Below are 11,503 nucleotides of genomic sequence, written 5' to 3'. Positions count from 1 at the left end.
TGGCACTATGGCGACTTGGCGCTATAATCGTACTGCACTTAATTATGTCAAGTCTAGACCCATATTCAAGATAGCCCCGACCAGCCGTACTGCCACTTCTCCCGAAAATGCTATCGTTGAGCTTTATCTCATCACGCAATAGCTACTACCCGGATAAGACGGCACGGTTCTCCCTCGCCATTTCGAGCTCGAATAGCAAGCCCAAAAACGGGGATATGCACTAGACAAGATATATAAAATAAGGATTTCCACAGTAGCTGTTACCTTAGACCAGAGACAGCCAGAGTTCAATGAAATAGTATTTCAAAATGTCTAAAGACGGCCTCGAGGAATCCTATCCTGCTGGAGAGTTCGCGACACAGTCTCCCAAGCGTCAAAGATGGTATCACCTCTTTGGTAAAGATGTCAGTCACGTACCAGTCGATGAAGGCTACTCGACAGGCTCAGAGACTGCATCCCTACAAAGCGACTTGGTTAACAACCATCACAATGTATTTGCTGCTCCTGAAGCCACAGATATCTACGAGATCGTAGATGGCTTTGAAGGTGCCCACCGCTTCGAGCCCTCTGCAACTTGGGAAGCTCACGAGGAGGAGAAGCTGGTCAGGCGGGTATGTCGCTCACGTTGTATGTTCTCACGTACCAGAAATACTAATCTCGATGGTAGCTTGACTGGTTTATCGCACTTCCTGCCTGCATCATGTTTTTTGCTCTCCAGCTGGACCGTGGCAATATTGTTCAAGCTCTTTCGGATGGCATGCTAAGTAAGCTCACAGCCAATAGTCAGTTTTGTATGCTACCATTGCTAATTTGGTGTAGCCGATCTCGGTCTTACGACAAACGATTACAACAATGGCATGACCATATTCTACTGTTCGTTCTTATTCGCAGAACTCCCCTCACAAGTCATTGGAAAAAAGCTTGGACCGGACGTCTGGATCCCTATCCAGATGGTTCTATGGAGTGTCGTGGCAATGTCGCAAGCCGCACTTCAAGGAAAGACAAGCTTCTTCATTTGTCGCTGGTTGCTTGGAATGCTCGAAGGAGGTAAATATTAATTAACGCCGGATGTCTGTCGTTACGAACCCCTTACTTACATACTTCAAGGATTCATCCCTGACACCATTCTCTATCTTTCGTATTTCTACAAGAATGTTGAGCTTCCTAGACGCCTAAGTTGGTTTTGGACATCATACCAAGGCACGCAGATCGTTGGTGCCTTTTTGGCATACGGTATTCTCCACCTTAGGGGCCACAGTGGGTTGCATGAGGGGTGGAGATATCTCTTCTTAATTGAGGGCTCTTTTACTGCACTGATCGGTATACTGACCTTCCTCTACCTACCACCGTCGCCTACTCAGACGGCTCGCACGGGCTGGAAAGGCTTACTGCGACCCAAGGCTGGATGGTTCTCTGAACGTGAAGAGATCATCATGGTCACACGAGTTCTTCGGGATGATCCTGGCAAGGCTACCATGCACAATCGTCAGGGCTTGACAGGCAACCTGATTTGGGAGGCCCTCACTGACTACCACATGTGGCCTATCTATCTCATCGGTCTGTCTTGGGGTATTCCTAACTCGCCTCCCCAAGCATATATCACACTCACTTGCAAGGCTCTTGGTTTTGATACTTTCCATACCAACCTTCTTACCATCCCGGCATACTCCTTATTCATTATCCAGCTACTGTTCTGGACTTGGGTATCCGAGAGAATCAATCAGCGGGTTCTCCTCGGTATCGTCGGCCAACTGTGGATCTTGCCAATGTTGGTCTCCCTGGTCGCTTTGCCTCCCATCTTCCCGGGTTGGAAATGGATAAAGTGGACTCTCTCTACGCTTCTTGTTGGCGCTCCCTACCCTCATGCCATCCTTGTGGCCTTGACGTCTCGCAATGCCGGTTCCGTCCGCACTCGTACTGTTGGCTCCTCGCTTTATAACATGAGTGTTCAAATGTCGAGCATTATATCTTCCCAGATATACCGCAAGAACGACGCACCATATTATTACACTGGGAACAAAGCACTCCTTGGGGTCGTGGGTTGGAATATTTTGGTCTACATCCTTATCAAGGCCTACTATGTCAAGGAAAACAACAAAAGAGATAAGATCTGGGAAGGCATGAGCAGGGAAGAGAGAATTAGCTACCTCAAGACAACAACTGACAAGGGAAACAAGAGGTTGGATTTCAGGTTTGCTTCCTGATTTCTGCTAAAAGCTATTAGCGCTATTAGCTTGTAGTCCAAGCAACGGTTTAGAGAGGTTATTGTTAAGCTCATTAATTGATTTTATCTTGGGCTATTGTATGGCAGGGAGGATACTATGTGAACTGCTTTTATGAGAGTTTTGTTTTATATTATAAGGCCGAATAGCTAATGCTAGAATCGCGCACCTTACCTTAGGTATGGAAACGAAGGTTGAAAGAACTGCGCTAACATGGCCTGATATGTTTAGATGACGGGAGAAGCCCCTCATACTAGCGGAGGAATCGTTAATTGACACAATTCTCTTGAAGTTCATCCTCCACGCAATGTTCTAGGAATTTTTAATTTATCCCACAGATTATAAGTATATTGAGATATATTTATTCTATGGCTATTGAACAGCGTTGACAAAACTCGGGTGACACCTATCAAGAACTGTATCAATATATCATACTTCTCAGACTTACGCGCCATTTCCATTATAGGCAATCAGGTTAGGGCTACCCGATAGGGTACCAGTGATCTTTCCGGAAGTTCCAAGAGCCTTAATTCGGCTTGTAACGGAAGCAGGCGTAGTAAGACCTTCAAGAGCCTTCAGATACAGGGCGAGACCAGCGACATGAGGAGAAGCCATTGAAGTACCACTAATAGAGTTAGTGGCGCTGTTGGATCCGATCCATGCAGACAGAACGCTTTGACCGGGAGCAAAGATATCGACACCAGAGCCTTTTCATAGTTAGTCAGTCACTTTTAAGTTCTAAAAGGGAAAGAGATCAGCATACCGTAGTTGGTAAATGAAGTAGGTTTCCAGGCAGAGGTGAGAGCAGCAACAGTGATGGCGTTGGCTGCATTGGCAGGGGACTGACTGGATACAGGCAGCGGGTTTCCATTCTCATCGCCGTTTCCGGCGGCGACAACGGAGAGGACCCCAGAGTTGTATGCAGCGTCAATAGCAGTTACCCAAGCTTGAGATGCATCACCACCTAAACTATCCGTTAGTGGAATGACTATGAGACGGAAGGATGAACCATACCAAGGGAAAGGTTGATAACGGCCTTGCCGGCACGACCCTTGGAGGTGATATCGTTCACAGCCCAGTTGAAACCAGCGAGTACACCAGAATCGGTTCCCTCTGCTCCCTGGAAAACCTTGACGGAGACAATGTTCGCCTATCCAAGTTAGCAGGAATTTCTCAATACAAAGCCGCGCGTACTGACCTTCTTAGCAATACCATAGGTAGAGCCGGCGATAGTGCCAGAAACATGGGTACCGTGTCCAAGAGTGTCAGTGTTAGCTCCAGAAAAGATACTGTATCCTGCGACGGCGCGGCCACCGAACTGTGAGTGAGAAATCAAAACACCGCTGTCGACAACATAAGCGTAAGTGCCCTCGCCAGCAGAGGTATCATAGATGTAGCTGGTGGAACCGGAGGTGCGGTGGGAGATTGTTCCAAGACCCCAGGGAGCTCCCGATTGGGTGGTCAGGGCCCTATCAGACAGTTCGTTGGATGGCTCGAAGCTGAGCTTAACAACCTTGTCAGGTTCGACGAAAGCAACCTTGTCTCTTGTAAGCAGAAGTCTTGGGTTTCATCGTTGAAGCTTACCTCTGGGCTGGCCTCGATTTCCTTGATGGTGTCCTCATCGAACTGTCCAGCATAGGCATTCCAGTTTTGGATGTTGAAGGTATGTTCGATACCTGCAGTGTCACGCTTAGAAAGGCTGCGGCGATGGACATCACCAACCCACTGAAGGTGAGACTCAACCTTGGCAGAGGAAGCAGAAGACTTGAGGGTGACAATATATTTCCCAGGGATTACGTCTGCGCCCTTGCTGGGTGCAGTGGGAGCAGCAAGAGCAGCAGGTAGCAAAGCTCCCAGATACAGGGCGAGGCGAATGAGACTAGCCATCGTTGACAGAGAGAGAAGTAATTGGAGAAGTAGTGATGGAGTTGATAACGAGAATGGATATTCGGAGCCCAATGGCGACGATTTATAGTTATGTGAAGACTATCATACAACGGTTTCTAGTTGCCGTTCCCATTTCTTGGCAAACTGAGTTATTGGCGGGATATATTGCGCAATAGGTTCAGGACTGGGTCTTGGCTATCTGACTTGGCACAGCTTCCTAAATAGTCTATTGGCCGATGCAGCCCAGAATGGAAGGTCGCACTTTTCAAGAGATCAACAAAGGAACAAAGGAACTATTGTTAAAAGGCCACGGAGAACCGACATAGCCTTAAGCAACGTATCATCTTTCGCAATTATAGTCTCGGAGTGCGTTGTACTTACCCTGATCGACAGACAGCTATTCGGTCATTTAGCCGCCGAGAGGTTTAGAAGTGATGAAAGTGGAGTTTACATGTCGGACTGTAGCCAAAATAGACAGTAATGCTACAGGGGTGTAAAATAACAAGTAAGCTTATCAGTAAACAAGTAAGCTTATCAGGATTAAGTATACTGGATCAACCATTCCTGAACTGGCCAAATGCGTGGTAACGCAGGGCTTACATTCACCTAAAGACTTAGCGCCTTCGCCTAATGGCATGGACTTAAGAGAAGGATATAGATCTTATCTACCAGAAAAGGATTCAACACATAGCAGATAAGGTCCAGGTTGCCACTTTTCGCAATCAGATAGCTGGCAATACCAGTATATGCATCCCACAGACCTAGCTTGTAGTTGACTGGAAATTGGGGGAGGTCTTTCTCTGGGAATGTGTTCAGGAGCTTATAGATCCTATCTCGCGGGTCATGACAGTGGAGTCCTCGGCCCGAAACCTACCAGGCTTGTCCGCTGTGGGCGGCTGATGTATCCGAAGTCTCTTTCCAGCTTTTCCATATGCAATCGCTGAATTCTGACCCCCTCTAGACGTTCTCCAGCTCCCTTTTGTGCTCCTGGATCAAATCGAAAGGTTAAGTCCTGCCAAAGCATGCATTTCATGTCTTCAAGCTTATTGTAAATCTCTGGAGATAATATCCTCTCCGAGTCCCAAAAAACGTACCCAAGTTGCCGCACGCCTGAATAGCGACCGCCCGTGGTGGTGATTGGCTTATACATTATCTCGCCACCCTCAACTGTGTTGAATATAGGGTATCCAAGGTTTCTGCGTAAGGAATCATTCTTCAAAGTTGCCGTTTCTTCACATTGGTGGTCAGGTGGCCACGTTGGCGAATATCTCAGAGCTTCTGGAAGAAACTCGCGGGAAAATCGGCAGTTTGACCGAATCAACTCAGATCGTCTTTTTCCAGCAGTACAAAGATCGTAGATAAAATCTAGACCCAATGAAGTCATATAGCTAATATTATCCGGAGAACGGTACCTACCCTCTTTCGAAAATAACGAAAGACTAGTTTGATCCAGTGCCGTAAGTTCGACAAGGCTATCCCGCTCGAGCTTCCTTTCCACCTTATTCTTTGTCTCTTTCTCTGCTTCTGATTCGGGTTCAGAGAGCAAAAGCCATGCATGTGTCGCATAGTTATCAACAGTAGACATGAACTGACTCTCAAGCTCGTCGATGTAATCCCTTATCATAAGGGTGACGTATAGCTCGACGCAAGCTATCTCTTCCACTTCCCAAGGTGAGAGACGACTTATAAAGAGATCAAATTGCTCCATAGAAGAGAACTCATCGTTTGCCGAAACCGTTTCGACGGGAAAAGAATTGTCAGCTGGAAAGACGCGACAGTAGATCTCAAATCGGAGAAACGCCCTCTGTAGTCGTATGCATTCTGTTGAATTGGGGATAAGAATCGAGTCGACAAAGCCAAGCCGGTACATATACTCCGTATAACAGGAAATCAGGAATGTTACTCGGTTGTAGAGTCGGCAAAGCAACATAAGCTCTGCTTTTCCGGTAGGGAAATCGAAAGACCAAGAGGGATCAAAATAGTTTTCAAGAAACTCAGGTACTGTACTCTTAGTTGCTGGTGAGGGATTTTGCAGGACAGCAAGAAGATGCTCCAAGTTGACCGTCGGTAAAGAATTTCGAATTACGGATGACAGAAAATCCTGGGGTGTTTCGGAGAAAACCCGCAAGCATAACGGCGACGCTGATATCATATCATGGAGCCCGCGAGGTGAGTCGATATTTTGTAGGATGAGAGAGACAAGTTCGGGCGCCAAATTCTCTAGCGCCATCGAAGGATAGACGATCAAAGCCACCTTGTTTGGTTTGCTAAGTTTTCACCTACGCTGATATATAAAGATTTGGCAATCTGACATGAGAACGAGGAAAACGCAGCGATTCGAGCTGATCCTTCAGCGTCACGTGGCAGATGAGGGGAAGATAAGTGAGGCTGCCGCATCAATACTAGCGTTAATGAACGACTGTAGCGGTATGGGCGGAAAGGATGATCAAGGTAATATGAGCCACATAACAGAAAGGTAACATAAAAGATACGAAGGACTACTTCTTTATATCTACATCCACTGCTTGTTTCCAAACTTCGAGACAAAAGCCCCACTACTCCCTTTCTCCAAGGAGGCCTCATTCATGACTTTCAAGACAGCTTTGGCCGAGTCAACAGGGGCGCTGGGGCCCTTGAAGTCCGGGGCATAATTGACAAACTTTCTCCCGAGCCTGTCTACCTTTTCTTTCTGCTCTTCGGTCACTGTGCAGCGTCAGAATTCTCCAGCATTGTAAGCGTCACTGCTACTTACGCTCTCCTTCGAAACCACTATCGACACTTCCAGGACAGATACTCATGAAAAGAACCCCTTCTCTAGCATAGCGAGCAGCAAACTTGGCGGTGAGAACGCTTGTGCCTGCTTTGCTGATGGCGTATGCAGGACCTGGCTCAATTTCAAATTGACGAATGAAATCAATGTCGGACATGCCGGACGAGATGGCAATGACCTTCTTGCCTTGTCCTTTGAGAACAAGGGGGATAAATAGGTTGAACAGATGGAAGTTTCCAATTACGTTGACGTTGAATGAGTTTCGGAGATCTTTGACCAGATGTTCGGGGTCTTTGGCTCTGTTACATTATGAGACATCATTTTCATAAAGCCATAACACGGACAAGTCAAGGGTTCGACCTACAGCGCATCAACAGCATCCCACTGGGACCACAATGGGATGAGACCTGCATTCGCGATGATGAAGTCGAGGGAACCTCCAGCAATCTCCAAGACGGCCTCAACGGCATCCTACATACTGGTCAGCGCAATGTGAAATGATTTCAAGTGAGACGTTAAACCTTCAATGCATGGTAGTTGGTGATATCCGCCTCAAGGGTATAGACGTTATTTGGAGAACCAAGTTCTTCAGCAAGCTTCTTGTCAGAGGCCACTTTGTTGCGGACTAGACCGATGACAGTATTATTGGGGTCGCTGGAGAGTACTTGGATAAAGCCGAACTGAGAGGAGCGGGGTCAGTTGCAGGGTAGCTATAACGAGAAAGGATCTAGTCAGACTTACGCCAAGACCACGCGATGCTCCTGTTACTAAATAAGAAGGCATAACGATTAAAGTGTTAGTCAATATGGGAGACGGACGTCTAGGTTTTGATGGGCAGGAACGGTAAATTTCCTCAGACGAAGGTAATATTCTTTTTCAAACCCGTTTGCATATAAATGTGTCGAACGTGAAATGATAATTGCCAAGTAGACTGATGATAAATCATGTCTGTTCTGTTAATTAAATTAAGCCTCCCGAACCCCCTAGCTTGCGCAAAACTTGCCCTATGAAGTATCCCAACACAAGCCTCATTAATAATGCTGATGAGTTCAGACTGGTGCTTCCTTCTTACGTCCTTGTTCTGATTTTAAGGTTCCACTCCTGGCACGACAGCCAACACACGCGCAACGCTAACCCCATTTGTCACCATGCCCAGACTTTTATACTGAGTTATTACTAAGAAAGATTTCGTAATTACAAAGCAAAGCCAAATAACGTTAAATGTAAAATAATTAAAGATGTTATGTAAATTAGATTCTTGGTATTTGTATTAAGTAAAGAACATGCCTACTTAGCACTGCTCTTGAACAATGCTTTTTGCCCAGCCTGGGTGCAGTTAGGTCCTGGTAGTGCGGGGGTGACCGAGCAGGTTGGCACCTGGCTGGTCGAACCTTACGCAGAGATAGCGCAATAAAAGTGTATATAAAGTAGGTGCTTAGCACCATTTTGTCTATTATCCTCGTAACCAGAGCCTGCTAAATTCACTATTGCTACCACTTTATCTTATACCTCTCTATCCTTTCTTAATAAGGAAAAAATGTCTCAAGGCATATATGTGCTTATTACCGGTTGCAACCGCGGTATGTTCTCTCAACGCACCGTATTCTGTTTCTATTCATCTAATCACGTATCCAGGCATTGGAAGAGGCATTTTTGACAAATATATCGCTCGCCCGGACCATGTAGTCGTCGCCGCTGTTCGTGATCCAACAGCTAAAAGCTCAGAGGAATTGTTGCATGCCACTAAGGGCACTGGCAGCAGATGCATCCTGGTAAAGATTGATAGTGCTTCCGAGACAGACTCTCTGGCAGCCGTGAGCACTTTGAAGCGAGAACACGGTATTGAGAAGCTTGATCTTGTCATTACTAATGCCGGGATCTCCAAGTACTTCGGCACAGCAGAGGTGACCCCATTCAAGGAAATGATAGATCATTTCAAGATCAATACCGTGGCACCACTACTGTTGTTCCAAGCAACCTGGCCCCTCCTCCACACCACGAAAGCACCAAAGTTCGTATCAATCTCCTCAGGTGCAGGGAGCCTTGGGTTCATGGAAAATCTGAAGGTCGAGAATACAGCATATGGCTCTTCTAAAGCAGCTCTTAACTTCATCACGAGGAGGATACACTTTGAGAACCAGCATCTAGTGGCCTTCAGCATCAACCCTGGATGGCTTCAGACTGATGTAAGCAAACCCCGGTCACTCTGGTTGTGTCTCGATCTGACTCATAACAGCTTGGGAATCACGCTGCACAAAGTTCAGGGCTATCAGCGGCTCCTGTGTCGGTACAGGATGGTGTCGATGGAATTGTCAGTGTTATAGATAGCGCAACAAGGGATGCGACATCGGGGAGGTTTCTTTCGTGGGAAAACAAGGAGATCCCCTGGTAAAATGCGGTATGAATAGGTATTTAGACCAGAACATAGTTTATCCCGACAACTTGATACATAAGATACTAGATATTGATGGAAAAATAGTGCTGTTATACTCAAAGAAGCGACTTGACCGAATCAATGACTGTCTTCTTATATGGTATCTAATCGATTCCGAGAATTGTGTTTCCCGAGTGGCATCATAGCCAAAGGAATCTAAAGCTGGGTTTGGGTTGCCTCCTTTATTGGCCTCATCCGGTAGCCTATCTCGTAGATCAGGGAAGTTCTCATACAGAATTCCATATAACTCCTGGTTACTGTAATACCCAGCAGTGATAAAGATGCGCTTGTTAGCTGCCTCTTCCGTCTCTACAGCCTTGACATGGGCCAATGCTACGTCACGGACGTCAACCCAGAGAGGTAGTTGAGTTGGAGGAAGGCCGCTCTTATGCTTCCCGTTGATGATATCAGCCAGTAGCTGGTTGGATGTGTTGACGGAGTCGAGAGACTTGACTGGGTACTTGACCGGACCGTAGATCATCGGAGGACAAATTGTCGTAAGAGAGAAATCAGGTTTCTTATCGGACATGAAATCCCAAGCAGACTTCTCAGCAAATGCCTTGGATGCAGCGTAGGCAAGCCCCGGGTTAGAGTAAGCATCTTCCGTAGTAAGAGGACTCCAATCGGCCTCAGTGTACGTCTTATTCGCACCGGTGAACGACAGCTTAGGGTCCAGGATCGCAGCAAAGGATGACGTCAACGCAACTCGTCGAACGGAGGGACAAGTCTTGTGAAGAGCATCAAGCACTGAAGTTGTGCCGAGGACAGCGGGATCGATCAAATCCTTTTTGGCGTCTGTGATATTGTAGTGGAACTAGACAAAAAGGGTTATTCTCAGAAGCTCGGAGGGTAGTCACGAATTCGCAATTGACTCACAGGACTGGCGATGTGAATGGCCGCTTCGAGGCCATATCCACCCAAGCCTTGGAAGGCATCTTTGGCAGCAATATCGGGGACGATAGCAAAGTCTAGCTTCTCTTCACCAACGCCTTGGAACTCATTGCGGATGGACTGGGCCTTTTGCTCGGAGCGAACAGTAGTCACGACGCTGTGGCCATGTTTGAGAAGGGCATCAATTACATGTCCAGCGACGAAGCCGGTGCCACCTACACCGCGCGTTAACCACTAAGACAGGTTTTGTTAAATACTCAGTTAGACATACCTGTGACGAGAACTCGAGTCATTGTGAGTGAGACGGGATAATGTTACAGCTTGGTGGTGATTGAAGAAGCTGATGATTGTAATTCAGGCTTCTGCAAGGCGTGTCAGACTTAAGTACATGTCATGATACAGCAATGAATCATGTGTCTAGACTCAGTCCGGCCTTCGGTTTGAAGGAAATGCCGAGGCGGAGCATCCATTTCACCTGTGACTTTTTCGAACCCATGACTAGCCTCAACGAGACTACCCTCGGCCCGATTCTCTTTTGATGGAATTTGGGCAGGCTTGTTTACGAATACTCGTATTGGATGGACTTAAACCTAATGTCCGGACTCATGTAATATGCTTGCAGACTGTCTTATGCTGCTGTTGCATAGCATCCGGCCATTGCCCAGATAGCCCAATAGTCTATATCCAGTCGTTTCTTCGACAAGTCAAGCACATCCCTCGCTATCCGCATATTACCCTTCTCTGCCATATGCTCTAGTATTCTCCAAATCCATTCCTGCACGCAAGCGTCCGTTGACAGCTGAGCAGCTTGATAAAGAGGTGCCATTAGTATCCTGCACTCTAGCTTCTGCATCTGCGTGAAAAGCTCAGAATTCTGTGGCCGGGCTTGTGGCATGATGCAGTGCGTAACTGAGCGACATATCTGCTTCGCGATCTTATTGATCACATCACCGTTGTTCTCGTGGAATCTGCCCCTTAACAATCCTTCCATCTCTAAACGCATCATCCTTACAGCGTTATGTAGTTGCATTGTGAAGTGGTTCGGGTAGACATCGTATTCTCCGTCCAAGGTTTGCCAATCGCTCCAGAAAATCGTAACAGGCCCGCAAGACCTTTCCAACGAGTCTGCAAGACACTCAAGCCTGTAGTTTATGTCCAGAACCCTCTCATTCATCTTGCTGCCGTCTACCATGATCCCGTTTGTCATCAAAGCCCTCAGGTTGACAATATCCACTAGGATTCTCATGTAATCCCACTTACTATCCCTGATCAGCCCTGAAAGATCCGTCCAGACAGCGA

The 11,503-nt window shown here is 46.9% G+C and overlaps 5 protein-coding genes across 5 annotated transcripts; 2 read left to right on the top strand and 3 right to left on the bottom strand.

Moving 5' to 3' along the window:
- Positions 1-308: 308 nt before the first annotated feature.
- Positions 309-2,204, top strand: FSUBG_13941 (transporter; the record flags this gene model as incomplete). The annotated part of the gene is made up of 4 exons (XM_036678885.1): positions 309-611; positions 668-764; positions 820-1,047; positions 1,108-2,204. 4 exons carry the CDS (start codon positions 309-311, stop codon positions 2,202-2,204), a joined length of 1,725 nt encoding a protein of 574 aa, XP_036530600.1.
- A 390-nt stretch (positions 2,205-2,594) lies between these two features.
- On the bottom strand, positions 2,595-4,109 carry FSUBG_13940 (uncharacterized protein; the record flags this gene model as incomplete). Its single annotated transcript, XM_036678884.1, has 6 exons — positions 2,595-2,628; positions 2,671-2,929; positions 2,986-3,186; positions 3,237-3,372; positions 3,421-3,759; positions 3,807-4,109. 6 exons carry the CDS (start codon positions 4,107-4,109, stop codon positions 2,595-2,597), a joined length of 1,272 nt encoding a protein of 423 aa, XP_036530599.1.
- Positions 4,110-4,870: 761 nt separating this feature from the next.
- On the bottom strand, positions 4,871-7,662 carry FSUBG_13939 (protoporphyrinogen oxidase; the record flags this gene model as incomplete). Its single annotated transcript, XM_036678882.1, has 8 exons — positions 4,871-4,909; positions 4,984-5,474; positions 5,526-6,363; positions 6,700-6,812; positions 6,862-7,178; positions 7,244-7,350; positions 7,401-7,559; positions 7,621-7,662. 8 exons carry the CDS (start codon positions 7,660-7,662, stop codon positions 4,871-4,873), a joined length of 2,106 nt encoding a protein of 701 aa, XP_036530598.1.
- A 754-nt stretch (positions 7,663-8,416) lies between these two features.
- FSUBG_13938 (ketoreductase) lies at positions 8,417-9,271 on the top strand (the record flags this gene model as incomplete). Its single annotated transcript, XM_036678881.1, has 3 exons — positions 8,417-8,459; positions 8,515-9,065; positions 9,116-9,271. The coding sequence occupies 3 exons, from the start codon at positions 8,417-8,419 to the stop codon at positions 9,269-9,271; spliced, it is 750 nt and encodes a 249-aa protein (XP_036530597.1).
- A 37-nt stretch (positions 9,272-9,308) lies between these two features.
- On the bottom strand, positions 9,309-10,497 carry FSUBG_13937 (aldehyde reductase II; the record flags this gene model as incomplete). Its single annotated transcript, XM_036678880.1, has 3 exons — positions 9,309-10,127; positions 10,190-10,419; positions 10,476-10,497. The coding sequence occupies 3 exons, from the start codon at positions 10,495-10,497 to the stop codon at positions 9,309-9,311; spliced, it is 1,071 nt and encodes a 356-aa protein (XP_036530596.1).
- Between the last annotated feature and the right edge of the window lie 1,006 nt (positions 10,498-11,503).

Source organism: Fusarium subglutinans (assembly GCF_013396075.1).
Source record: "Fusarium subglutinans strain NRRL 66333 chromosome Unknown NRRL66333_c0000439, whole genome shotgun sequence".
NCBI classification, from domain to species: domain Eukaryota; kingdom Fungi; phylum Ascomycota; class Sordariomycetes; order Hypocreales; family Nectriaceae; genus Fusarium; species Fusarium subglutinans.
Note: the sequence above shows the minus strand (reverse complement) of the source record. Positions and strands in the feature narration are given on the sequence as shown.